At 60.9% G+C, this 24,813-nt stretch overlaps 2 protein-coding genes across 9 annotated transcripts in view; one reads left to right on the forward strand and one right to left on the reverse strand.

Moving 5' to 3' along the window:
* The window catches only part of SH3GLB2 (SH3 domain containing GRB2 like, endophilin B2), a 33,665-nt gene extending 12,867 nt beyond the window's left edge, over positions 1-20,798 (forward strand). For 3 of the 7 annotated variants that reach the window (XM_044453133.1, XM_044453137.1, XM_044453134.1), the window contains 8 exons: positions 1,723-1,856; positions 2,656-2,748; positions 8,639-8,701; positions 14,091-14,114; positions 15,837-15,926; positions 16,330-16,430; positions 17,750-18,017; positions 18,378-20,798. In XM_044453133.1, coding sequence (XP_044309068.1) covers positions 1,723-1,856; positions 2,656-2,748; positions 8,639-8,701; positions 14,091-14,114; positions 15,837-15,926; positions 16,330-16,430; positions 17,750-18,017; positions 18,378-18,485 — 881 coding nt within the window. In that variant the 3' untranslated portion in view covers positions 18,486-20,798. Of the gene's footprint in view, positions 1-1,722; positions 1,857-2,655; positions 2,749-8,638; positions 8,702-14,090; positions 14,115-14,797; positions 15,927-16,329; positions 16,431-17,749; positions 18,018-18,377 lie in introns of those variants that run through there. The other 4 variants (XM_044453135.1, XM_044453136.1, XM_044453132.1 and 1 more) reach the window with 4 other exon arrangements.
* Positions 20,799-22,055: 1,257 nt separating this feature from the next.
* Positions 22,056-24,813, reverse strand: part of NUP188 (nucleoporin 188) — a 41,482-nt gene continuing 38,724 nt past the window's right edge. For both annotated transcript variants that reach the window (XM_044453101.1, XM_044453100.1), the window contains exons 41-44: positions 24,499-24,630; positions 23,914-23,987; positions 23,196-23,325; positions 22,056-22,744 (exon numbers count right to left, since the gene is read on the reverse strand). In XM_044453101.1, coding sequence (XP_044309036.1) covers positions 22,571-22,744; positions 23,196-23,325; positions 23,914-23,987; positions 24,499-24,630 — 510 coding nt within the window. In that variant the 3' untranslated portion in view covers positions 22,056-22,570. The remainder of the gene's footprint in view (positions 22,745-23,195; positions 23,326-23,913; positions 23,988-24,498; positions 24,631-24,813) is intronic.

The following is a 24,813-nucleotide window of genomic DNA, read 5'->3' on the forward strand; positions in this document are numbered from 1 at the left end:
TATTGGGCAGTTTTTCTTTCTGGAAGATACTATCACAGGGGCTTGGTTTTACTGTTCTCAAAATTGTGAATTTGTTTCTGCAGAGATCAGGTGCCTCTTTTTCACAGCAAAAATGTTATAAAATGAACATACAGAGTTGAGAAAAAGACCTGAGTCCCATCGTTCCTTTGCAAATCATGTACACAGAATGAACTCTGTGCCTCTTAAGTGTTAAAAAATATTTTGTGGGGCACAAAAAATTCCATGGCTAGAAGAAGATTGTTGGGAGCCAAAGGTCTGCTGGAGAGGCAAAGTGTCCGGAGGGAGGGGCAAGAGAAAAAATGAAACCTTTTGAGCAGACTGTTCCACAAGTCTTCGGATTTTTTGTTTATAGCCTAGGGTTTATCCTATTATTCTTTCCTGGAGGAGAAAACCTGTAATAGCAGCAGGCTGTAGCAGACCCAGTGCTGGGCCAGCCCCCCTCAGCCGCTCCGCTGGGCTGGATGGCAACTTCTGCCACTCCTGGCGGTTGTGATTGGCTGGGGAGCCCCACCTGCAGACACCTGTCTTTGTGTCCTTGCGTCTCCTGGTGCATTTTATAAGTGCAGGTTAGGGGACAAGTTGCTGGAGAGCAGCACATGTGAAAGGGACCTCGGGGTGCTGGGCGACTGCAGGCTGAACATGAGTCGCAGTGTGATGCGGTGGTCAAGAGGGCGAACGCCACCCTTGGTTGCATAGCCAGAAGTGTGGCTTCTAGGTCGAGAGAGGTATTACTACCACTCTACACGACTCTGGTGCGCCCACAACTGGAGTATTGTGCTCAGTTTTGGGCCCCTCATTACAGGAAGGATATAGCCAGGTTGGAGTCAGAGCAGCGAAGGGCCACAAGGTTGGTGGCCGGTTTGCAGGGGAAGCCGTATGAGGCGAGACTGAGGGAACTGGGTCTCTTCAGCCTGGAGGAGAGGAGACTCAGAGGGGATCTTTTGGCAACATACAGGCATGTGAGGGGGTGTCACATGGAGGTGGGTAGAGGCCTGTTCTCCCCTGCAGAGGAAGGCAGGATGCGCTCCAACGGAGCAAAGCTCAGGGAGCCAAGGTTTCGTTTGGATGCCAGGAAGCACTTCCTGACAATCGGGACCCCGAGGGTATGGAATAGGCTTCTACGAGAGGTCGTTGAGGCCCCATCGGTGAGGGGTTCAAGGATAGGCTGGACATGCACATGGTGGGCATGTTGTGAGCGGAGCCAGCTGGTGCCGGAGGTCAGACTAGATGGCCCGGAAGACCCCTTCGGACTTGCTCTGTTTTCTATGTTTCTTTGAGCCAGGAGGCTGGCACGCTCCAGTGGCGTCCCTTTCTGAGATCCGAGCAGTGGCCGCGTGTTGTGGGTCGCAGCCCACGTCTGCCTTGGATCCAGTCGCTGGACGAGTGGCTCTTAGCCCCAGCAGCTGGCCTTCTGCAAAACGGAGGTCCGTGACTGACCGTCCGTGACTCGCCAGCAGCACTTCAGCCCCATGGGCGCCGTTTGGGCAGAGTGCCTGTGCCACTCTCCAAACTTCTGGGTCACCTGCCTGTGACCCAAGAAGGTCGTGGGTGCTGGATCAAAGGGGCCAGAACAGGGAGGTGGTGGCCTGGGCCAGCCCCCTTTGGCTCCTGGCAAGGGGGGACCACCAGGGATGGCTGAGGGTTCCTGGCCCTGCGGGCCCAGGCGGGTTGTCCTGATGCTGCGCCGTGTGCTGCTTGCAGGCAAAACCCTGATAAAAGTCGGAGAAACGGAGCGGCGCTTGGGCGGAGCAGAGAGAGACTTCATCCATTCCGCCTCCATCAACTTCCTGAGTCCTCTGCGCAACTTCCTGGAAGGGGATTGGAGGACCATTTCGGTAAGGGGGCAGGTGCCTGCTATTTTCCCTGCGGCAGCAGCTGACACCGGCGAGCTGCCAGGCCCGTTCTGGGCCGGCCGGCCGGCCGCTGGGATCTCAGCAAAGAGTGCTGGAATCGCGAGTCTGGCGCAAAAGCAGTTCTGTTCTTAAGCCACAGTTCACTAAACTCGTCAGGTTAGCCCGGGAGGTGATCCTGCACGCGCGTTGTGGATTTGAAGCAGCCGACGGGCGATTGCGGCCCCGGTGCTCGGGCACTAAAGCGTGTCCATCCCTGCGGCATCTGCAGGGCTCGTTCCCCTTGGATCCTCGCTTAGCCGTTGCGCTGCTGGAAGCTCATGGTTAACATGGCACCGGGGGTGGGGGGGGCGGGTTTACTCAGGGGGGTGGGACCACATTCAGCCCAAGGGTCACATTTGAGAGAAGCTTTGGGGGGGGCCATTCTGGGGGTGGGCAGTGGAAAGAACGAAATACCAGCCTGTTTAAATTGAACCCTCTTCCCAAGTAGCGACCCTTAGGAGAGCGGCACTTCAGCCTCTCTAGTCGTATTCCGCCATTTTTCCCTGAAGGGACCTGAGGCAGCTGATGTAATCCTCCTCAATTCTATCCTCAGAACAGTCCTGCAAGGTCGGTCAGGCAGAGAGTCAGTGGCTAGCCCAAAATCTCCCAGCAAGCTTCATAATGGCTGAGTGGGGACCCAAACCCGGGCGCACACTTCTGCTGCTGCCCCCGGCTGGCCGCCTTGTCGGTGTGTTGGCAGGTCTTTCTAGACGCCTGTGAGCCTTGGCTTTCTCTCTTGCAGAAGGAGAGACGGATCTTGGAGAACCGTCGCTTGGACCTGGACGCTTGCAAGGCCCGGCTTAAGAAGGCAAAGGCTGCTGAAGCCAAGGCCGCGGTAACTTCCCTTCCCCTCTGTAGAACCCCTCTGGTTTTTACCGCCCACCCGGTTTGACTCATGTGCATGTGATGGACCGATCATGTGTTGTTTCTCTTTCTGGGGGACCTGGAATCCACTCTGTACTGCATGTGGTGCATCTGTTGAGGGGGACGGGCTGCTGCGTCCGTGAATCCTCCCCTGCACCCCAGAAGCCGGTGTGGGGGGACATTGGCTAAAGAGCTCCTACGGAGATAAGCCCTTGCCTCTTCGCCTCTTGCGCTCCGGTTGCTCTTGGCATCCAGCATTTCTTTGGGAGGCAAGAGGTATTATAAGATGCAAGACTCTGGATCTCACCAATGGCAGCCAAGGCCATGTGCACCAGAAATTTGAGGGTACCTGGCCCTCTCCCCCACTCCAGATTAGTACAGGCACCATCATCTTCTTGGTCGGGCTTCTCTTGAGCCTTTGCTTCTGTTGGACTCGAGTGGCAGGCGGGCTGTGCAAGGGTTCAGCTGCGTGTACCGGCGTCCGTGAGGCTCCCGGTTTCCTCGTTCCCCCCAGTGGGCCGCCCTTCCCGGTGAGCATCTCTTCTCCAGAGCTCCTCATCCTCTCCCTCCCTGGACCCCCCAGTGCCCTGCTGCCAGGCAGCCGTCCCGGGGGCTCTGGACAGTGGGCTCCCCCGCAGGGGCACAGGGCCTCCGCAGCTGCCCGGCCCTACTGACCCTCGAAGACGGGTTCAGACAGCGTGATGATGCACAGCTGCGGGCTGCCCGTGGCTTGCCGGTGGAGCCCGGTCTCCCCGTGGTCTAAACCCGGCTCTGCCGACGAGCCCCAAGGGCCCTGGCCGGGCGGTGAGCAGCAGGCGGCGCAGCTCAGCACAGCACAGCGCAGCGCGTCACCCGGGTGGGCTCCGGACACACAGGAACCCGGGATTCTGCAACAGCCAGCGCAGTGTGTCTGAACCAGTCGCTGGACTGGATCCTCCCGCACCGCGTTTGCCGTCATCTGGTGGGTACATTCTACCAGCGAGATTTCTATTCCTGTCCCCCGGCCCTCCGCCCCTTCCTCATCAGTCCTACGAGGCAAGCTCAGTGGGGTGGCAGATCCATGCCTGAGCTTGCGGCACCTGAAGCCCCCGCCTCCCATCCGCCCCTGGCCTTCCCCGAATGGCTGACATGGTACCAGCAGCTTCCGGTATCTGTCAGCCAGCACGGTTGGCCGAGGGTGCCGGGAGTGGTCTCCGAGCCCCTCTCTTCGGAGCACCCTCTCTGGGATTCCCCAAACGTTTTGGGTCAGAGCGGTTGCCCTACTGCTGCTGCAGATGGAAGGGCTGGCCCCTTTGCACCTCCTGCCGGGCTCGGGCTGCCCACGCCGGGGCACCCACGAGGGCGGTCTTCGGCCCTGTTCTGGGGTGCTATGCGGGTGCCCCGTACCTCTCTGCACTCCCTCCCCACATGCACTGGGGGCTTTGGGGCCCCTTTGTGTCCTCCCACAGCAGGGGGGAGGGAAAGAGCGAGAGCAGCTTGCTGCAGACTGTTGCAAAGCCTTAAAAAGAACGCATTCAGCTCGCAAACACATTTTCCCAAAGCAGCACCAGGGCAGGTCTGGGGGTCACGGGTTGCACGCAGCCTGTGTCTCGACTACCCCGATTTGGGGTTTCTCTGTTCTTCCCGTGGGAGCAGCGGTGGTGTCTTTGCACCTGGAATCCCGGCAGCTGGCTTCCCCATTCCGTCTGCCCCACTGTCGCACGTGGGGCACTCCCACACCAAACGTGCAGGGACTGGAGCCAGGGCGCGCGGGAGGGGTGCTCGGCCCACTTGCGGGGCACTCGGCCGCCTCCGCCACTGAGTGTGCAGCTTGGGACGACCCAGCCTGTGAACGGCACGGAGTCACGGCAGCCTGGAAGATTCTTTGCTGAGGGCTGCGCCCACAAAGCAGCCACGACCCGCCACCAGCGGGGCGGCATCCTGCCCCCGCGTGGAGCGTCACCGTGCCGGAGACGGGGCTCTCGGCAGCCCCCCTCCCAAGTTCACCTGGGCCTGGCCTGCAAGGAGAGGCTCCGCCTCCGGCACCATCTCTGGCAAGGTTCGGGGGAGCTGCCTTCTGTCTCGGGGCTCAGCCACCCCCTCCCTCCGCCTTGAACGCTGGCTCCCTCCGGCATGTTGTGGTCTTCCTGCCTCTCCAGGTTGTCTCGAGGGAAGCAGGCATTTTGTGATGGGCCAGCGTGTTAGGAGTGGGAGCTTTCCTTAGGAGTGCCCCACCCCGGTAGCTTTCATTTTCGTGAATGATTCACATGCTCCCTTGCGACCATTTTACGAATGGGGCACCCTGCCACAGCAGCCATTTTGTGAGAGCACCCACAACTCTCCCTCAAAACCCCCCAAGTGGAAGTGGACTGCTCTCCCCTGGCTCGGGAGCAGCATGCTGCCTCACTCTCTCCCTGACGGAGTTCACACAACCCAGTAACCCAGCCAGTGCTGCAAGCCCAGTTCTCAGGTTGTGCGAACCCGGCGGCACAGGCTGCTCTGCAGGCGCAAGTCGCGCCGAGGGATTCCCCTAGCCCTGTGAGCCGCTCTGCAGCCGGGAACCCAATCCGGTGTCTCTTCAGGAGCACATGCCAAATTTGGGGGGTGACATTGGAAGCAGTGTGTGAGTGGACCCCTCGGAAATGGCCCCCGCTTGTGTCATCCCCATCGCGCCTTCTCAGGGCTGAGCCGCATCCCGTTGGTGTGCTGGTTTGCCGTGCTTTGAACGTCCTACGGTGCTCGTTGCTGATCGCGGCTTTCTTTGCTTTCCATCCTGCTGAACGGGCTGAGGAAGCATGTCTCCCCATGCTCATCCCCTGCGCCCCCTTTCCATGGACCGCCCCACGGCAGAATCACAGCCTCCTCCCTGCCTCTGTCCTTGCCGCCCTCCGTACATGCAGTGGTGCAGGCGTAATCTGGCGGGGCAGGTTGGGCAGGGCCCTCCCCCCGGCCGCCCAGATCGACAAACCAGGTGCCACAGCTTTGGTCTCCTCCGGGAACGGGCCTTCGGTAAACCAGTTGCGCCCTACTTGCCATCCCGTGCCCGGCACCCCCGAGGTCCTTGCCCGGCAACCAAGAGGACTCTATCGTGGCTGGGAAAATTCCCTGCCTTCCCTGTAGCTCCTGTGAGGATCGCAGCCCGGCCCGAGCGAACGGGGGTCCGGCGGATGCTGCTGCCACCGCCGGAGCGCCCCGCTCCCAAAAGGGGCCGTGGCCCCGCTCCGCTGCACCACCGCCTGGCAGGAGGGCCGCCCGAGGCCAGTCGCGCCCTGGCCGCCCCGGCTCCCGCTGCCTCGCTTCCTCCTCCTGCACCCCATTTCTTAACCTCTGATCTCTTGTCCTCTGTGTTGCTGTTTTGTCCACTAACCTCTTTGTTTTGTTCTTTTTTTCTGTAATTTTGCTCAGTGTGAGGGAGATGTGAGTATCACGCGTTAACAGTGCTGTGTCCTTCGCCCGGAGGTGCCTCTCGCTGTCCCTTCCCCGTTCAGAAGCACCTCTTTATTATCTCTGCTGCCCCCGCCCCCGCCTGGGACTCTTCTTGGAGCGTGAGCTCGAATGTGGGGGACAGGGCCAGCATCGGGGTGGGCTCCTCCTTGCAATTGGGAAGGGTCTCTGCCGCGGGCCTGTCCTTTCCGTCCTGGGAGTCTCCCAGAGGCGCGACCCCAGAGTCTGGGGGAAGGGGGACGTGCGGGCTCCGTGTGCCCTGCGGCCGTGTGGAGACGCAGCAGAACGTGGCTGCGAGAGAGAGCCACATCCCCGTCCTTAAGGCAGAGGTGCAGAGCCGAGTGGCCCCCGACCGCCCCTTCCTCCCGTTGCTGGGGGTGCCCAGCCCTTGTGGCTTCTTCCCTGCGTGCGGGGAAGTCGAAGCCCCTCTCCCACAGCTTCGTTTGTGGAAGTGATGCTTGGGGCTGGGGTGGGGGCTCGGGGGACCCGACCTTCGGCATTTGTCCCCACCCACCTTGGGAAGGCGGCCCCTCTCTGAAATCAGATTCGGCCCTCCATCCAACAGGTTTCTGCACACATGCCTTAAGGATGCAAAGCTGCGGCTGGGAAAGGGGGGGGGTGAGATGGTGTCCTGGGGGGCCGGCGGTGGGCCTTGTCACTCATGGTGCTCCCCCTTCTCTGTAACCAAGCCAAGATGTGAAGCGGAGCTTGACTTCGAGTGAACTTGAGTGCCGGATTGTGAGCGAGGCAGATGGATTTAAAGGGGCGGAGTACACGCAGCCCTCGCAGGGGAGGAAGCGGGCATGTGTCTCTCTGTGCGCATGCAGAGTATCTGGCAAGGCGGGACTCTGGGTCCCCAGCGAGAAATCACGGGAGTTCGCGGGGGCAGGGTCATTTCAGTCAGTGTGGTGGCAAATTCCCCCAGTCCAGGGAGTTGCGCCAGTCCTCCAGCGATGCCCAGGGAGTTGCTCTGAAGAGCCAGGTCTGGGTGCCCCCCAGTCCTTCGCACTGCCGCGGGTGTGTGAGCAGCTCGTTCCCTGCCCCAGCTATCGGGAGGGTTTCCACTGAGCTCAGAGGAACAAGGGATGGGGTGGGGGGCAGAAGGCCTCAGCACCCCCCTAACGAAGAAGTGCCTGGCCTTCCTCCCCACAAATCAGTCCACGGGGCAGGATCCTGCATGCCTGGGCACGGGCGCTCATGCCTGTCTGTGTTTGCAAAGGTGCCTGTCTCCCAAGGCTGCCCCGTTAGCAAACCGGGGAGGTGGGCATTTGATTGCAGGCAGGAGGATTCAGGGAGGGCAGCCTATGAGGCCAAAGCCCCAAAGGACCGGGTGCCGTGGAGACCCTCACCGCCCGTGTCCCTTTACGTCAGGCCACATGGCGGTCGGCTAGTTCAGTTCTGCAGGCTTTTAAGCTGCTAGTGCTCATTGTTGCAGAATGCTGCAAGTGAATGTGAGAACCACAAGCACACATTCCGTGAACGGGTCTTGCACTGGTTAGGAGGGGAACTTCAAATTTTTGCAAAAGTACTTGCCGTGCTGCGCTACCCCATGTCCACCGCTATCTTGCGCTGCTTAATTAACATTTCTGCACCATTCCCTTTCCCTTTCCTTCGCTGCATTTATTAGGGTGCAGATGGTCAGGATGGGGCCGGCTTCCCTTCCGGAATCCCCCTCCCCCAAGCCACTTGCCTGGTTTCTGTGCGTTGTTCCCCCCACACTAGCATCTTGAAATGTTGACTCCCTGCAGTGCAGTTACTTGCAGGAAGAGCTTTAAGCACATTTCCTGGCTTTTCAGCTCTGCCCCCACCCCTTGAACGTGGCCCGTCAGGCCAAGGGGCCTTCAGCACCCTGGACACGAATCCGCTTCCCTGCCGTTCCTCAGAGGAGCTCCGGTCCCCCCCCCCCTTCCGCTTCCTGACGACCCTGCGAGAGGCAGCCTGCCTCGACTGCATCCCGGTCGCCCTCCCCGTTCACCCTCCAGGTCACTCTGCAGGCTTCCCACCCGCTCCAGAAGCAGGTTTCAGGTGCCGAGGAAATCACGTCCGGCCAGGGCAAGGCGGCCAGGCTCCTGCTTGGCCCTCCTGGTTCAGAAAGGGAAGGTGGGGCGTGGGACACACTCCGGGGGCGTTACAGGAGCAGAGCGGAGCAGGCGCCGCGCTCCAGGCAGAGGGGCCGTGGCCCCCTGTGTCTTGCTGCCTGCTTTAAAGGCCTGGGAACCATCTTTCGGGGCCGAGATCTGGGGGCAAAGAGGGGGCCATCAAAGGATGGACAGTCTGTCTGTTTTCGACCTCTTTGCCCACTGATCTCTCCCTCGACGTGAGCTGTGGGGAAGCTTCTGGGCTCTGTCCAGGAAGTGTGTGCCGCCCCCCTTGGGCTCTGTCCCCTCCGGAGCGCCCCTGCTGCATGATCCGTACGTGAAATTCTGTTCCCCCCACAGGCTGTGCCTGACTTTAATGAGACGAGGCCTCGTAATTACATTCTCTCCGCCAGTGCATCAGCGGTAAGACCAACGCGCTCATCCTCGCTGCCTGCGCTTCAGCCCCTCTCTCCCCTTCCCTCTTTCCCCTTTCTTTCTTCTGTCGCAGACCACGCATACATGCACGCTGCTTTCAACATCTTAACGGGACGGGACGGCCGTGGGCCCAGGCTGAGTCCCCGCTCTGCCGCAGCCGTCCCTTCCCTGCGGCAATGCAGGCTTCCCAGGTGGGGCCCGTGGGAAAGGCAGGGCTTGGCCCACAAGAGCCCATGCCCCCCCCCCCCGAGCTCTGTTTTATTTCTGGAGCATTTCAAGGCAGGGTCCAGGGCAGGCGTAGGCAGATAAGAGGCCGGCCGCCGCTGCCCCTCTTCCCAAGCGCAGGCTTGCGTGCCGGAGGCCGGGGCCCCACATCTGCAGTCCAAAGCGACCGGAGCACGGGAACGCCCTGTCTTGCCCAGAGCAGGCCACGCTTTGTGGCTGGAATCGGGGGGACGGGCAGCGGGGGCCCCCAGAGCGACCCGGCTCTGGAAGCACGGCCGGTGGCTGGCGGCGCCATGCTCGCCTCCGCCACCTGCCCTCCCCTCCCCTCCCCTCCCCTCGCAGGGCTCTCCGGGCTGGGCCCCCATGCCGGGGCTTGTCCTCATGCCCCCTCGTCCCACCCCGCCTGGGTGCTTTTCCCTGTTCTCAAGGCAGGCGCTCCCAGCGGGGGGGGGGGGGTCAGAAGTGCTGCCCGCCGGCGGCTGCCAGCCTGGCCCGGATGTGGCGGGGGTCGGCCCCGGCCCCCGGTCCGCCCAGGCCACCGGAAGGCCCCAGCCACGGGGAGGCGGCGGCAGTGCCCGGAGGCCCGGCCGGACACCCCCCTGGTGGCTCCCCCTCCGCCCGCCTGGCCCCCTTGCCTCTCGGCTGCAGCCTGTGTGGCTGGGGCAGCTCGGCGCCTCTGCCCCCGCCACTCGTGGACATGTTGAAAGCCGTGGCTTTGCCCCCCGCCCCCCCGTGGTGGGCGGACCGACACCGGCACCTTTCTGGCACTTTGAGCAGCCTGGCAGGAGGGGGAGACTTGCTATTTATTGTCTTCATTGTCATTATTATTAAATACCAATAATTTTAATTGTTTATTTTATACTAATTTCTGTCACTAACTTATTACTAATTTTAATTATTTACATTATTTTAAAAATAAATCATTTTTAATTTTATTCATTTATTGTTTAATGATGATTTAACTTTTCCTTGTTTTCCTTTTTGTTAATTACATCATTATTAGTCATCTTAATGTTTTAAAGTTATTTCATTTTTGTTTTAAAATTATTTTCAATTGCTTTGTCTTTATTTGTATTAACTTTTATTATTGATATACTGTTAATTTATTGATATTTACTTTTTCTTTTTATTTGATTTTAATTTTTATTCTTTTATCTGTGTATTATTGTTCATAATAATAATAATGAGGAAATATCAACAACCTCCCCCCATGGAGGGGATTTCTGCGGGCTACTGTAGCTGCTGAGCAGGGTGTGGGGTGCAAGGGGTCGCTCTCGCCAGGGGGCTCCCCGGACCCTTTCCAGTAGCGGTGCTGGTGCCTCGAGGCACCCTCGGGCAGACGGAGAGGGCCAAACCACCCCCCCGGGCAACTCTTTTCCCGAGGGGCATTCCTGCTCCAGATGGGCAGCCCGTCACCCCCGAAGTGGGCAGAGGCGGTGGGGGGCCCCTCATGGGGGAAGCCCCTTTGTGCACTGCCAGGGCTGTGGGGGGGGCGCTGTGTGTGCGGGGGGCTCGCACCCGCCCGGCGTGGGAATGGCCCTTGCGCGGCTGCTTCCCCTTCGTACAGCTGAGCTGGAGTCCCGCACGCGCTCTTTGATTCAGCCCGGATCCCCCTTCCCTTTCTCCGGGGAGCCTCCCGCCCACCGGCTCCCCTCCCATTATCCTCCAGCGACCCCCAGACAGGCTCAGGGCGGGGAGGCCCGGCGTCCCCCCAAGCTTCCTGCAGAAGGCGGATCTGTGCGGGGCCTCCGGCACCCCAGCCGGGCAGCCCTTCCCTGCGAGGGGCCCGGAAGCCTCCCCGGCAAACCCGGGGTGCCCGGCTGGCATTGGCCACCCTGCCCCCTTGGGGTTCCCTGCAGGAGTTCAGGGCTTGCGTGGGCCCAGGGAATGGGGGGCGGTGCTGTGAGGCCAGAAGCGAGCGGGGCAGGAGGACTCTGGCGGACTCTGCGAGGGCAGTGGGACGCTCGCGTGGCGGAGGCAGGGAGGCGCTCCGTGGTCCGCGCTGTGTCGGGGGGCACCTTATTGTGACTTCGGTTGCAAAGCACGTGGCCTTCGTGGTCCTGCAGCGGTGAGAAGCGAGAGCCTGGCGCCCGAGCCTGGTGGAAAGAGATCCTCTGAGCCCGTGCAGTAATCCAGGCACGGCCCCGGGCGCCTCGGCTGAAATGTAGTTTGTCGCTCCCGGTGTGGGAAGCACCTTGCTGTGGGAAGAAACCCCCATTGTGTTTTCAAAGCCGGAGCGTTTCTCCCTTCCCGGGGGAGGCCGGCTGGACTGGGGCTTGTTGCCACGTGTGGCTCCCTTTGTGTCTGTCGCTGCAAAGCACGGGCAACGCTCAGCGCAGCTGCCGCGGGGCCTGGGCTCTTGTGCGGCGGAAGAGGCTCTGCCCCCCGGGGACCCCCGACTGGCTGCTGGGGCTGGCAAACAGCTCTCCCGGCACTCCGGCTAGTTCATTTCTTAACTCTGTCAAACGAATCGATTTTTAATCGACTGGCGGAGAAGCGGGCGTTGCACAAAGCGGCGCTCTGTCTTCTGGGGCCGCCTTTCATTTGCGCCTCTCAAGCGGCTGCGCTCCGCGGACATGCGTGCGCCTCCCCAGCTGGCCGGGCCCTGCATGGCACCCTCCGCCCCACGGGCAGCTGCAGGAACTGTGGCTCGAAGCTGCTGCTCTCTCTCGCCAGGTGGAAGGGGGGTGCCGACCTTCCTTCCTTCGTTTCGCCCTCTCTCAGTCCCAGGATGGCCACTCCTGTCCTGCGGGGTTTTGTCAAAAAGGCACGGCCCACAAGGCACAGCGGTGGGGAGGGAAGGGAGGCGAGAGGGCCTTCCGCGGTCCCCCGGCAGGGCTGCTGGCACCTCTTCTGGTCTCGAGGAATGGGAGGCCTCGAACCTTGAGGCGCCCCATGCTCAGGGTTGCAGGAGCTGCTGCCTGCAGGAAGGCCCGAAACCAAAGGCAGCTGTGCGGGCCGTTGGAGAAAGGCCAGATCCCTAGCGCGTAACACCCTGATTGGGCCAAGATCGGTCTATACTTTCAAACATGATTTAGGGTCACTTGAAAAGGAGTCATAGTACTGATGCAGGGGCTGTTCTGATAAACATGATTTCTTGCGAAGAAGGCAGACCTCCCCCTGAGTCCCAGAACTGAGGAGTTTGAGGGATTCACCGCCAGAGCAGTAGCCGGGGAGGCTGAATGTACTGACCTGCAGCACCTTCCCCTGCTCCTCATCCCAGCGCCCCAAAAGCTTTCTTTCACAGACGAGTCGCAGTGCTTCCCCTCAGGCATGTAATCCAAGAGAAGGAAACGGCCTCAGGAGGGCAGGCAGAATTCAGTGGGCTGCCACTTCTGAGGCCCTTGTGACCGAAAAGCTTTCTCTTGATTTTTTCAGTACTTGCACCGGCAGTGTTAATCCCTCACACCCGTCCCTAACCTCCAACCCCGAATGTTTGGCCCACAACCACCTTGTCCCCCCGCCCCCGCGAGATCAGTTTCTGACGCTGGCAGCAGCCGGGACTGGGGATCCTGCTGTGGGAGCGTGGGTGCCCCCTGCCCGCTTTGGCTCTGCTGCTTGTGCTTGTGCTTGCGTTCGTGCCGTGCTGGGTGTCCGGTCCCAGATCCCAGCGGGGGCACGCAGACGGCCCCGCTGTGCCCCAGACGGCCCCGGGTCAGCCATGGGGAGGCGGGGGGCGGGCCGCAAGGGCGGGGGCCGCTGAGCGACGGAAGGCCGCTTCCTCTGCGAGGCTGCAGTGGGCTGGCCGGGCCGGCGCTCTCCCTCTTTCTGTCAGGAAAGGCCGCACCTGGGCAGCCTGCAGTCCTAGGTGAAGTGGAAGCAGCCGGGCGACAGCTGCAGTAGATCGAGGGTCGAAAGCAGGGTAACCAAGCAACACCCGGCCACGCGGACCTGCCTGAATAGCGGCAGGAAGGCCTCTGGCTTGGCCACCTCTGCGCCAGCCGCCCCTCTTTTAGGGAGCCCCCCGCTCGCCCGCTGCCGGCCTGCATGCTGGCACCTGGGGCGCATGCATGCCCTTCACCGGCCGGCCGTCTCGCCGCAGCTCCAGCCCGCGCTTGGCTGAGCGTCGATTAGGTGGTCTGAGGCTTTTCCCCTCTGATTCTCGTTGCAGGGGAGCACAAGAGCGCCCTCTGCCCATGTTCCCCAGCAACCGCCTCTGATCCCAGGGACAGCCTGCAGGCCTCGGGGCTGGTAGCCGCGGAGAGCCTTGTCCTCCCTGTTTAGTCCTCTGCCCGTTTCAGGCTGCCCAAATGGGTAGCCAGTCATGGGGAGGCGACGTCCACCCTGCCTGAAGCCTGTCCGGACTCCCCCGACAGTGAAGCTTAGTGGGAGGACCCTGCTGGGCGGCGGGAGAGGGCACGACGCGGCCCCCTCCCCTCGCGTCCCTGCGGGGCACGGCCATGGGTGCTGCCAAAGCAGGGCTCTGGACTGGCCGCCGGGCCGCAGGGTCTGAGGCAACTTCCTGGGGTGCTCGCTGCTCGTCACTTAGGCAGCCGACAAGCGGTCGTCCCTGCGCAGGTTGCAGACGGGGGACTAACGCCCAGCAGAAGGGCTTAAAATCACGCGCAGTGCAGCTGGGCCCAAGTTAAGTACACAGAAGGAGCCCAGTGTAGCTATGGGATAAGCATTCGTGCAACGCATGCTTGAAAGCAGCAGTAAAAGGAGTTGAGCGAGACGTCGCCCTGCCGAGGGGAGTCGCAACCCGGAGTCTGAGGCCCCCCGGAAGGCCCAGCAGCTGCCCGGAGCTCCACGCTGGGCTGCGGCTCACAGGGCGCTCCCAGAAGCCTGGGGGAAGAGGGAGGCTGCGCGCCGATGGGCTGCCAACCAATCCTGCACTCTCAGGAAAGCAAAACGTGGAGCGGGAGGGAGTCCGGCAGGCCCCGGGGGAAGCGCTCCCATCGGCGGCTTGGGGTGCCCTGGTGTGCGTGGGGGGAGGTGGACTTCCTGCACAGGGCCCGCCCGCCCGCCCGCCCGCCCGTTGAGCGTTGCCGGCTGCCGCCCTTGCTGGGGGACGGGCCCCCCACCCTGGTGCAAACCTGACGGCGTTTCGTGAGGCGTCTCCATCGCTGACGGCAGTGTCATTTTGGAATGTTGCTCTTTCGATGTCTCCCAACGCTGACCTCCTTTCCTGTTTGCTCTGTGGCCCCCACAGCTTTGGAGTGACGAGGTGGAAAAAGTAAGTACTTAGCCATCTTCCGGCTCTTCGGTGCCTTTCCCAGAACCGTCCCCACTCAGGACGTGGGGGGGCTGGCGGGAGAGACCCGGGAGGCTCCCTGGCCCCCTCCGGCCACTCCCAGGGGCCTGCAGAGCCCCCTGCGACACCTTTCCTCCTTGGCCGAGCACCCTGCCCCCCGAGACCCCAGCAGCCAGATCTGGATGCAGGGCCCCACGCCTTTCCTCAGCCCGGGGCCCTCCAGCTGTCCCGAACCCCGCCTTGTGGCAGAGCGGTCTGGGGGGCGCCAGGTGTGCGGAGCCCCTGCAGCACTGCCTCTCCGGGCAAGAGAGTTAGCCAGCGGCTGTCCTGCGGGAAGTTCTGGGACAGCTGCTACCCACCTGAGCAAACCGGCTCGGGGCCACAGCGCCAGTGCTGCTTCCGGCTTCTTGTGGCCCACCGCCAGAGATGCATGCGTGCGGTGGTCCTTCCTGTGCAGCTTTCGACCTGGGCAGAATGGCTGTTCGATGTCCTTTATCGTGTCTCGCATGTAAGCGTGTAAGTTATATATGTCGCAGCTTGTAGGTACCCACCGAGGTCCCACGCTTGGCTGTGGATTGCCATCATGTAACACGTAAAGTAGTCCTGACATAGAAGAGTAAATTGTAACACGCACGTCAGTGGGGGGGGGGGGGGGTCGCGCACAGGAAAACCTCTGAAATCCGCAGAGCGACCTTTCTCTGGCCAGGCTAAAGCTCGCCACTCGCACTTGCCCTTTGGTTGGCAGGCTAATGTGGGTTTTGGAAGAGCCCCTCTTGGAAGGCATACCATCTCTAAGTAGGAGACTCCCTGACCCACATGTAGGGGGTCACCCCCACACAGTCTCCAAGAATCCCCCTGTAACTGTGGGAGACTTTGCAGAAACCTGAAGTTCTGAACATGAAAACACGGAGAAATTCTCACAGGAGCATTCCTGGCAATGGGTGGGCGCAGTCCCGGGGTTGGATCCAGGTTTATGCTGGGCCAGCTGCATTGACAGAGGCCCATCCAGCTCCCCTGAAAGCGCCGCACCAAGAGACAGTGACGGGGGGCTCGGGCGGAGGGAGCTTCCCTGGCAGGAGACAGCTCCTGAACCCAACCCTAAGAGTGCAAGGGAGGGGCTCCTGGTGGGGGAGGGGGCTGGGACCCGGGGCCCCCCGCCCCAGCCCGGCCCTTCTCTGGAGGTTCGGTGGGTCAGTGCAGGAGGGGGAGGCCCAGGCGCCCTCCTCAGCCTGCGGCCCTCCAGCTGCCAGACTGCTGCCGTCGAGAGTCCTCCGCAGCACAAAGGACATGGCGAACGGGCTTCCCGCCGGGAGGAGCGCCAGCCCAGCACCACCGGCCCTTGGGCTCCAGAGAGCGGCGTGTGCCGCTGTGGGGGAGCGACTCTTCCCGAAACGTCTCCGCCATGGCAGTGGCCTGGGCAGCGAGCGATGCCTCCCGCACTGCCGTTTTGTGAGTGCCCGGCCGCTCCCAAGATGGCGCCCCCGACTCGCAGCACGGGGCACGTGGCCCGCCTCCCTTGGCTCTGCCGGGCCACCTCCGTGTGCTTGGCTTGAGGGGGCCGGCGGCGGTGGGTGGACGCCCCAGCCTGGGCCGCGTCCACCGGGGGGCCTTGGGGGCCTGGCCCGGAGCCCCTCGTGGCCGCCGCCTCCCTTCCTCTCATCACCCGCCTCGCGTCTGTCTGTCTGTTGTCTCCATCTTCCACAGGCAGAGCACGAGCTGCGGCTGGCGCAGACGGAATTCGACCGGCAGGCGGAAGTGACCCGCCTCCTCCTGGAGGGGATCAGCAGCACGCACGTGCGTCCTCGCGGGGGGGCTGGGGCTCCGTTCTGGGGGGGGCTTGCAGGGAACGGGGCCCTCGGGGGGGCGCCAAGTGGCCCTCCATCCCGAGCTAGCGTCTTGAGCGGGCTCTGTAGGCTGGAGAGGGCCCTGGCTTCACGGGGCAAACCAAAGCCTTCAGCCGGACTCGCGTGTGTCCTGGGAGGGCACCCGGTGCCTCCCACGGAAATGAAACGGCGCCTGCTGACACCCAGGGGCGCGCCCACGCCACGTTCCCCTCGGGATGGGTCCTCCCTGCGGCGAAGGTGAGCAGGGGCATCTGGATCGGGCCCCCAAATCCGCCGGTGTTCCAGCCCTGTGGAGCGAAGCCGCGCGCCAGTCCAGAAGCGCCGGTGAGCGGCTCCTCTCCCGTTTCCTTCAGATCAACCACCTGCGCTGCCTTCATGAGTTCGCAGAGGCCCAGGCGGCGTATTATGCGCAGTGTCACCAGTACATGCTGGACCTGCAGAAGCAGCTGGGCAGGTGAGGCGCTGGCGGCGCTGCGGCTCTGCGTCCCTGCGGGAAGCTTGCTCGGGCTCCGTGGCAGCCGGCCCTCTCCTGGAGCCCGCCAGACTAACGGGTGGCAGGCTGGACCCGCTGCCAGGCGTGGCTGGACACATCCGGCGGGGGCCACGCTGGGGAAGGCCGACGAAGGGAAGGAGCTCTGTGGCGGGCTGGAGGCCCTGCATGGCAGCGGTGCTGGGTTCGCGCTCTGACCTCTCCTGAGAAGGGTCCGGTGGCAGCTGATTGCACAGATCTCCTCTGCCCAAAACTGTAGAAAACCCCTGTAATCAGACATCGCCCCCCCAAGCCCCCCAGAGCACCGGCTCAGGCACTGGAGCGTTTAAGATGCCACACACCTCCTGTCCGTGCGGAGCCCCCTCTGCTGCCAGGGTAGGCCCAGCCAGGGCTCGCAGCTTTCGGCCCGAACTCCGTCCCGGTTCAGCCCTCGGGGCTGCGCTTCAGCCGGGAGGAGGGCCAAATACCCGTTATTTCAGGCCTCTTGCTGCCGGTCTGCCCACTTGGAAGAGGCATTTCCACCTTCCGGTGAGAGGGGAGGAGCATGTCCCTGCCAGGGAGGCACCCTGTGGTTGGGGGGTGGGAAGGCAGGGGAAGGGGGCGCCCGTCTGCGTGTGTGGGCCGGAAGCCACCCTTCGAAGGCGGCTGGCTCTGCAGCACTCGCAGGCACTGCTGGTGCCGCAGGAGGTCCCTCACGCTGTCCTGTCTGCTCTTGCTTCCCTGCTCCCAGCTCCAGAGGAGAGATGTAAGTAAGCGACCGACGGCATCCCGTGGGGCCGACAGTGGGGCCGGGGGGGGGGGGGGGGGGGGGGGGGGGGGGGGGGGGGGGGGGGGGGCTGCGTGTTGCGTGTTGCTTTCTCTGCCTGCTGACTTGGACGGCTCATAAAATGGCTCGCTGTCATAGAATTCAGCTCTGCACAAATCAGCGCACAGCAATTTAAAGCCTTAAAACATTAAAATGGCACCTTGTAAAAGGCTACATTGAAAAGATGTACTTTGCATTTCACATCCTTTCTAACGGCTGAGAAAGCCAGGCTTACAATCTGAAAAAAAATGACACACAAGGAAAAAAGGATGAGGATGGGAGAGGAAAAATACGTCCCAGGGTTGGTGGGGTGCCCATGCTTGCCCTTCTCATCTCTGAGGTTTTCCTGTGTTAAATAAGCTTCGAAATGGTTGCATGTTTCAAGAAGGAAACGGGAATCCATGAGGCTGAAGGCTGTGTGTGCGCACTGCCTGGCAGGATTGGGAGGGGTAACCCTTCCTCCTCCTGCCCCACGTAGGCTTCCAGGAACATTCGTGGGCAACGCCGAGTCCACGTCCCCACCGCCACTCACTGCTTCCCCCACGGCTGTCGCCGCCGCCACAGGCCCCGCGGTGCCGGTCATTCCAGTGGTGCCCACCGTCGTTGGCGCGCCCGGCTCTGCCCCGGCTGTCGAGGCTCTCAGTCCCAGTGATGTGAAGCCCACGGCCAGCGGGACGCGGAAGGCCCGAGTGCTGTACGACTACGAGGCCGCAGACAGCACTGAGCTGTCCCTGCTTTCGGATGAGGTTAGCTGCCGTTCTCGCAGGAGCCGCAGGAGACGGGATCCTCCGGCCATGAGGCCGCGTGCCGCGTGGCAAAGCAGAGGGTCCTGGCCGGCTCGATCTCGAAGGGGCCCGAGCCCCTGCTCCTGTGGGGGATAAGAGCTGGGGAGCAGGGTGGACGCCTCGCAACAGGAGCAGACAGCAGCACTAGCAGGAAACGGGGGGAGCATGAGGGTCACCAGAGGATGTATTTCCAGGATGTGTGGGGTGCAGCTTGCCCCTCCTTGGGGCAGGGGTGACTGAGCGCCTGCGCGTCATGGTTTGCCACTGTGGATCACTAGCATGCCTCTCTCTCTCTCTCCCCCCCCCCCCCCCCCCGCTCAGATGATCACTGTGTACAGCCTGCCAGGGATGGACCCCGACTGGCTCGTAGGAGAGAGGGGCAACCAAAAAGGCAAGGTCCCCGTCACCTACTTAGAACTGCTCAGCTAAGTCTGCCTGGGAAGGAATTCTCCAAGCAAGCCACATCCCTTCCTGTGTCCTGGCCATTCTCTTTTCTTCACTCCTGAAAGGCTTTTGACTCTTTCACTGACGTCCGCTTGAACATCCGAGGTCTGTTTTTGCTCACTTAGTGTGTGGATTAAGGCGCCGAGTTGACTGAGAAGTTGCTGGTAACTTGTTGGGTCACGCTGGTGGGGAGCTCCTCGGCCTTTCCAGCGCTTCCAAGATGGAGCTTGTCCATCGTCCACCCAGTCGGAGCTCTGAAAGTTGGCAGAGAGAGTGGGGAGAGAGAAGCCGTTTTGTGCTGGCTGACAGGCGCACCGACAGCCCTGCCCCGCTTGCTCTCGTGGCCACAGGTATTTCTTCCGTTCAAGCTGCACAGACGTTCTCTTGCATTCAGCTATCTCTGGATGCGTCTCTCTTTTCCTATTGTGGTTTCCACTAGCCATGTTGTCCCGGCTTGTTTCCTCTCAGGCCTCCTGCTGGCCATCTTACATGTATTCCACTGGAGTTGAGTGCGTAAGATGCTGCAGGGCAGGTTTAATTCTCGATTTAAGCCCAATCCAGAATTCTCACAGAGGTGTTACAAACTGAGGGCAGATGAGACATCAAGAACTCCAGAGGAATATTCAGATGTTCCTGGAAGGCAGCATTTCTGCTTCCTGGGTTGGGCAACGTGTGACCCTTCAAAGGTGTTGGACCACAACCTACGTCAGCCCTGGCCAGCGGTGAGGGATGATGGGAGCTGTAGGCCCACACCTCTGAAGAGCCACAGGTGACCACCTCGGCCAGCGGTGGATTTGGAGGCACTTCCGGAAAACGAGGCACACTCCAGACGAACTGGGAGAGGGGGCTAGTTACGGTTTGGGGCTGGATTTGCCAGTTCAGGTCCTGATACCGTTTGCTTTTCTGCGTTGCTGAGTTTACATTGCCATCTTCCCCTACACCCACTTCCAAAGAACTGCTTTTATCCCTCCCCCCACCACCTGCCTGCCCCCAGGTCGTTTACTAACTAGCGTTTTACATTGGTTACAGATCAGTTCCGTTCTGGGGGTTTTCTCTCTTCCGGGACAATTTCAGGCTTGGAAGGGCCCCCTGCTGGACAGCTTATCTGGCCTGCTCTGCTTTTGTACTCAGAGTAGCAGCGGAGAAACTCGGGGGGGGAGGGGTGCTGATCAGACGGCAAGATCCCATCCTTGCCAAGGGCCTCTCCTTCCCCATCACCTGGCTCAGGTGTAGAGTAAGCCATATTTCTTTCTCTGGAGGGAGGGGGACACCCCTTTAAGACAAGAGCTTGGTGCAAGTGAAAACCCTGAGCACCTTCCCCACGGCCTGACATTCCAGGCGCAACGGTGTGCGACACCCTCTTTGCGTGGCTTTTGAGCCGTCCCTTGAGCCTTTGTCCTGGTTCATCACCAGGAGGAGCCAGTCCAGTGAGCCGTCCTGCTGCCCATGGCGGGCATTTGCCAGCGAATGCCTTGCTTGTGCCCCCTGCCTCGCTCCGTTGGGGACTCTCCTCATTCCCGAGGCTCCACCGGGGCTCAGGTCAGCTCCTGCCTGACGCTGCAGCGTGGGTGGCCTGGCCCCCCGAGGCAGCAGTCAAGAGGGGGCAGAAAGCTCCTTCCCTCGTCCCTGGGGTCTCCGGCTGTAACCCCACTTCTGAGAGAGGACACTGGTGTTTCTGGCACTGGGGGATGACGGAATGAACCTGGAGAGGGAGCTCAAGGCAGCCGTTCCTGGCCACCTGGTTACCTGTTAATGGAGGCCCTCTCGCTCGGAGCCCTTTGTGGCCCGGGAGGTGTTGGGGCCTGTGCTTCCCATGAGCCCTAGCTGGCCTGGCAAATGATGCTGTGTGATGGAAGCTGCTGGCAAAGAGATCTGGAGGGCAGCAGCTGGCCCACTGCTCTCCCCGGGGGTGAAGCCAGTGTGCTGCCTGCTTCCTTTTGCGATAGCTGACATGACGCAAACTCCTCCTGACCATTTCCTCTCTGACAAACGGCCTGTCAATGCCACTGATGTTCCTGACTGAACGCTCATCTCCTGCATGGTCTTGTCTTGGTCCGAGTTCCCCTAAAAGCCACCTTTCTGCACCCCCGTTTGCTGTGGCATCTGTCTGGCCCCTGAACAGCCAGGAACACCTGTCAACCCTTTCCTTTGGGCTCTTGTATTTTTGCCGAGGTTCCACTTTTTACTTTGCTGTGCAGTCCTTTGAAATGTTTTGGGCGAGGAGCAAAATGTAAACAGCAAGGTCTGATGCTCTTGTCACTGCTACCTTTGACTAATAAACTTATACATGCAACTCACTTTGCTACCTTCCTCCAGTCTCTTCCTTCCTCAGGCTGTGCTGGCGTAAGTGTAGCTTGCAGAGTGCGGTTCCGCCTTCCCCAGCCGCCGCCTCTTCAGACGGATTGTGTTGCCACTCCCAGCTTCCCCCAGCTATTAGACCCCAGCAGCTACTCCTTGCCCTGCCCCAGGAAGCCGTTCTTGGGGCCAAAGCACAGTGCTGACAAGCCCGTGGCGGTCCTGGTGAAATGCTTTTAGCCTGAGCAGGTCTAAGGAAGAAGCAGATGGAAACAGCCGGACCATCCGGAGGTTTTCGTGCCGCACTGAGCTCTGCAAGTGAGTCCAGCCTCTCTCAAGTCGTCAGCCGTGTGGACCACCCAAGAACGGGCTCTTCCTTAAAACCCCCCCGACACAGAAACTGCTCTATTCCCAGACAGGCCACGGGCCTCTTCCTGGCTGCTAGCAAGGGCCCCAGAGCTTCTGGCAGGACCCTGGCCTAGCCCTCTCTAAGGATGCTGCCGGGGGCCCAGCCGGGTCTTCTGCACACAAGGCGAGGCCCCCGCCACTGAGCCACCTGGAGGTCCTTCCCAGAGGAGCAGAATGCAAGTCAGTCGTACCAGCTGCCCTTGCCACCCAAACCATGGCAGCATGACGAGGATGCCAAGCTGCACTCAGGTTTGTCCTTCATCTCTTTTCAGAGTATTAATTTCTGCTGGAGGGGACCAGCTTCCCCCATCCTCTTCACTGTATGGCGGGAAAAGCACTGTCAGGTGCAGTCGGCAACCCTGCTGGTAGTATTTAAATGCTACCTTCTTTCCTGCAGGGAACCCCCAGGCAGCTTCCCTGGTTCCCCCTCTCCATTTCATCCTTGCAACCGGCCTGTGTGGGAGGGCTGGCTGAAAGTCAGAGGCTGGTCCACAGCCACCCAGCGAGCTTCGTGGCCGGAGCGGGGCCTCGACCCGAGGGCTCCAGCTTCCCCGTCCAGCGCACTCCCCCCCCCCCGCCGCTCCAGCTCCGCCTTGGACCACGGCTGCCCTCGGTCCGTCCTCCGGTCAGGGAGGACCTTTGCTGCAAACCAGAGCAGGAGGCACAGCTGGCTTGGCTTGTGCAGGACTCGGCAGCGGTCCCAGCACCGGTCTGAGCCCCTGCCGAGGCTAATGGCGCTGCCGCACCGCTCCCAGTTGCTCCTGCGGCTTCCGTATCACGGCAGCCGCTGAACTGAGAAACGACGACACAGCACCACATTTGCGGTATCAAACCATACTTTGATTTCCAAAGTATTGTTTAGAAACATTTTAATCAGTATAAATAGGGAACAAGGAGTACAAAAGGTGAGGGGCAGGCAGTGGAACTCGGACCTCAGAGAAGAAGCCAGCTGTGAAATCGCCTCCCTTGCGCTCTGCAGGCATGAGCAGCGGCGAGTGGTCCCGCAGGTACCCCTAAGGGGAAGCAGCCGAGAGGCGGCCGCGGTGTCCTCGGGCTTCACCACAGAGGTGGCACCTCTCTACCAAGAGGTGGCTGCCCGATCCAGGAAGGATCGGGATCTGGGGAGGGGCCACCAGCCTCTTCCCCTCCCAGGCTGTCCATGGGCAAAAAGGGAAGGGAGCGGCTCGCTCAGGCAAAGCCCAATTCACTCGCAGCACACACAACAAGGCCTTGTCTCCGAGCCGTTCCACATCCTGAGAGGCTTCTCTCCTCAGTACGGGGGCCGGAGTCTCTTCCTCTTTGTGCCAGAGGCACAGCGGGTGGCCAGAAGCGGGTGGAAATGAACTCTGGAAGTGGACGAGCGGCATTTATCTCTGCACGTGTCGGACGAAGGCCTGTACCAGCTGGAAGAGCGGCTCCTGCCCCTCAGGCCCAAGCTTGGAGGAGGACGATTTTCCTTGTGGAGAGGGGAGAACGCCACCAGCAGGGGAAGAGGGGCCGCCACGGCGGAAATACCGGGACAGGCTGGAGAGGAGAGTGCTCTGAAAAGATGGTGCAGGGTCAGGTCCCTCAAACTGTAAACCAGAATGCAGAAACCACACCCCCTTCTTCCTGACCACCAATATTTTGCTGATTTCCCAGCTTTTGCCTAGTTTTTTCCCACGTTTCAAAAAGGCACTCGGAGCTCCAAGCTAAAGTGTGCTGGCATTTTGGTCCCACCCTCTCTTGCCCACCTCTGGAGTGTGCCCCCAAAAGCCGCTCTGAAGCGGAATTTAGCCCTGGACCTGAGACAGGCTTGCGCTCCCCACACCCCCACCCAAAAAAAAAAAAAAAAGCTGCTTGCTTTGGGCTCTTCCTGACTCTTACATGTGGAAAAAGAGACAGTCTTCGGAGGCGCACATTCCTTGCAGATGCCTGCGCCTGTCAGCACAACAGCGGAGTCGAGTGCCTGCTTCTTGTGGGGAGAGCACTGCAAAGCATCTGGCTACTTACCAGCTCAGAGCTGAGCTCCTGTTTCATCCGCTGCTTGTCCCGTGGGTGCACCGCAGGGTCCTTCAAGTATCGGAGAGCCTGGGAGATGAGCAGGTAGAAGCAGTTTTCCATCGTAAACATAAGGAGAGACCTGGAGGAGGAGAAAACACCTGGTCAGCAGAACGGCGATCAGCAGTGATACCACTTCCGCCAAGCCCTCCCAACCCGCCGCCCTCCAGCTGGGTTGGCCTCGAGGGGATGCCAGGAGTTCCCAGCCCTGCTAAAGGCCCTCTGCGTTGACAGCAGGCGGTTAGTGTCGCAGGGCTACACAACACACAGGGCTTGCCAGCCTCCTCTTGAAGACCTAATATAGGTTTTAATTCCTCCAGTAATGCTCAGCTTCACCACCTATGACACGTCTCACCTGTCAGGAGGGACAGAAGGAGCGACAACTATATTTCTGGCCCTTCGGGGACCACTTCCTCGGTGCCAGCAGGGTTCCATTCCTGCAGGTCAACCTTTTTTTTTTCAGTCACCCAGTCTTTTCAGAAGGTGCGGACTACAACACCCAGCAGCCCTCATTATTTGCCACACTGGCTGGGGCCCATGGGGAAGCAGACAAGCCAAGGAAGCCTTGAGGAGAAACTGGTTAGGAGCAGCAACCTGTACCTCACAAGGGGACAGGTGCCAGAGCGGTTACTGCCTTAACCCGGGGCAATAAGCACACCTAGCTCCTTACCTGAGTGTCTTGCTTCCCTCCTGCTGCGTGGCCAGTCCCACCGCCAGAGTGAAAGGTTCCTTCTTCTTATCCAGCTTTGGGGAGAAGGAAAGGCAGTGCTACAGCCAGAGTCTGGCGAAGGCACGCTGGCCGAGCCGCTGGCGTCTCCCACAATGCCAGACAGGTCTGGCACTTGCAATGGAGCCCAGAGGTCAGCGTTCTTATTAAACACGTGTCTTAGGAAAAGCTCCGTGGGCTTCTGACAGCCAGGAAAGGCACAGCATTTCCCTTCCCATGCCAGGCCACTCATTTAGGGAAGGCAGGACAGAAAGAGTCCAGGTCAGGCATCAGTTACTCTACCGATGCAACAAGAATGGTGAATCGATACACCACTGCAAAGGCTTTGCTACCCAAAAAGGTGAGATCACATCTCCTGAAGGAGCGAGGCTTCTCCTTCAAAACCCTTGCTTCAAAGCTGCCTGTCCCTCCCTTGTCTCTGCCTTTCAGCAAAGGCAGCCGGGAGACCAAGTGGCCCAAGGGAGCCCCCAGCCCCATTCCAGGAGTCCTCCCGGGCTCCTCGCCACAGGGTTCCCTCTGAAGTCTTACCTCCCCGAGCATGTTGAGAGCCACATTGACAGTAGCAAGGAGGGTCCCAAAGGACGGGGCCACGTCAGAATCAAAGGCAGGAGTTGTGAAGCTCAGCATGAAAAGGATGTTGTACTCAGCAAGGTCCAGTGACTGCAAGGGGAATCCAGAATATGCATCTCCATGAGGCTGCCCAAGCCAAGCACCACAGGAGTCGTGGAAGCGCCACGTCTTGTCTGCAGGATCTTCCACCAAGCCCACTGCCTCCCCGGGCCTCTCCCTCCCACGACGTCATCCCCACCCGCTTCTCTGCATGGAGAGGCACAAACTCTGCTC

The sequence above is a fragment of the Varanus komodoensis genome, unplaced genomic scaffold (genome assembly GCF_004798865.1).
Source record: "Varanus komodoensis strain SLA01 unplaced genomic scaffold, ASM479886v1 scaffold77, whole genome shotgun sequence".
Classification (NCBI taxonomy): Eukaryota; Metazoa; Chordata; class Lepidosauria; order Squamata; family Varanidae; genus Varanus; species Varanus komodoensis.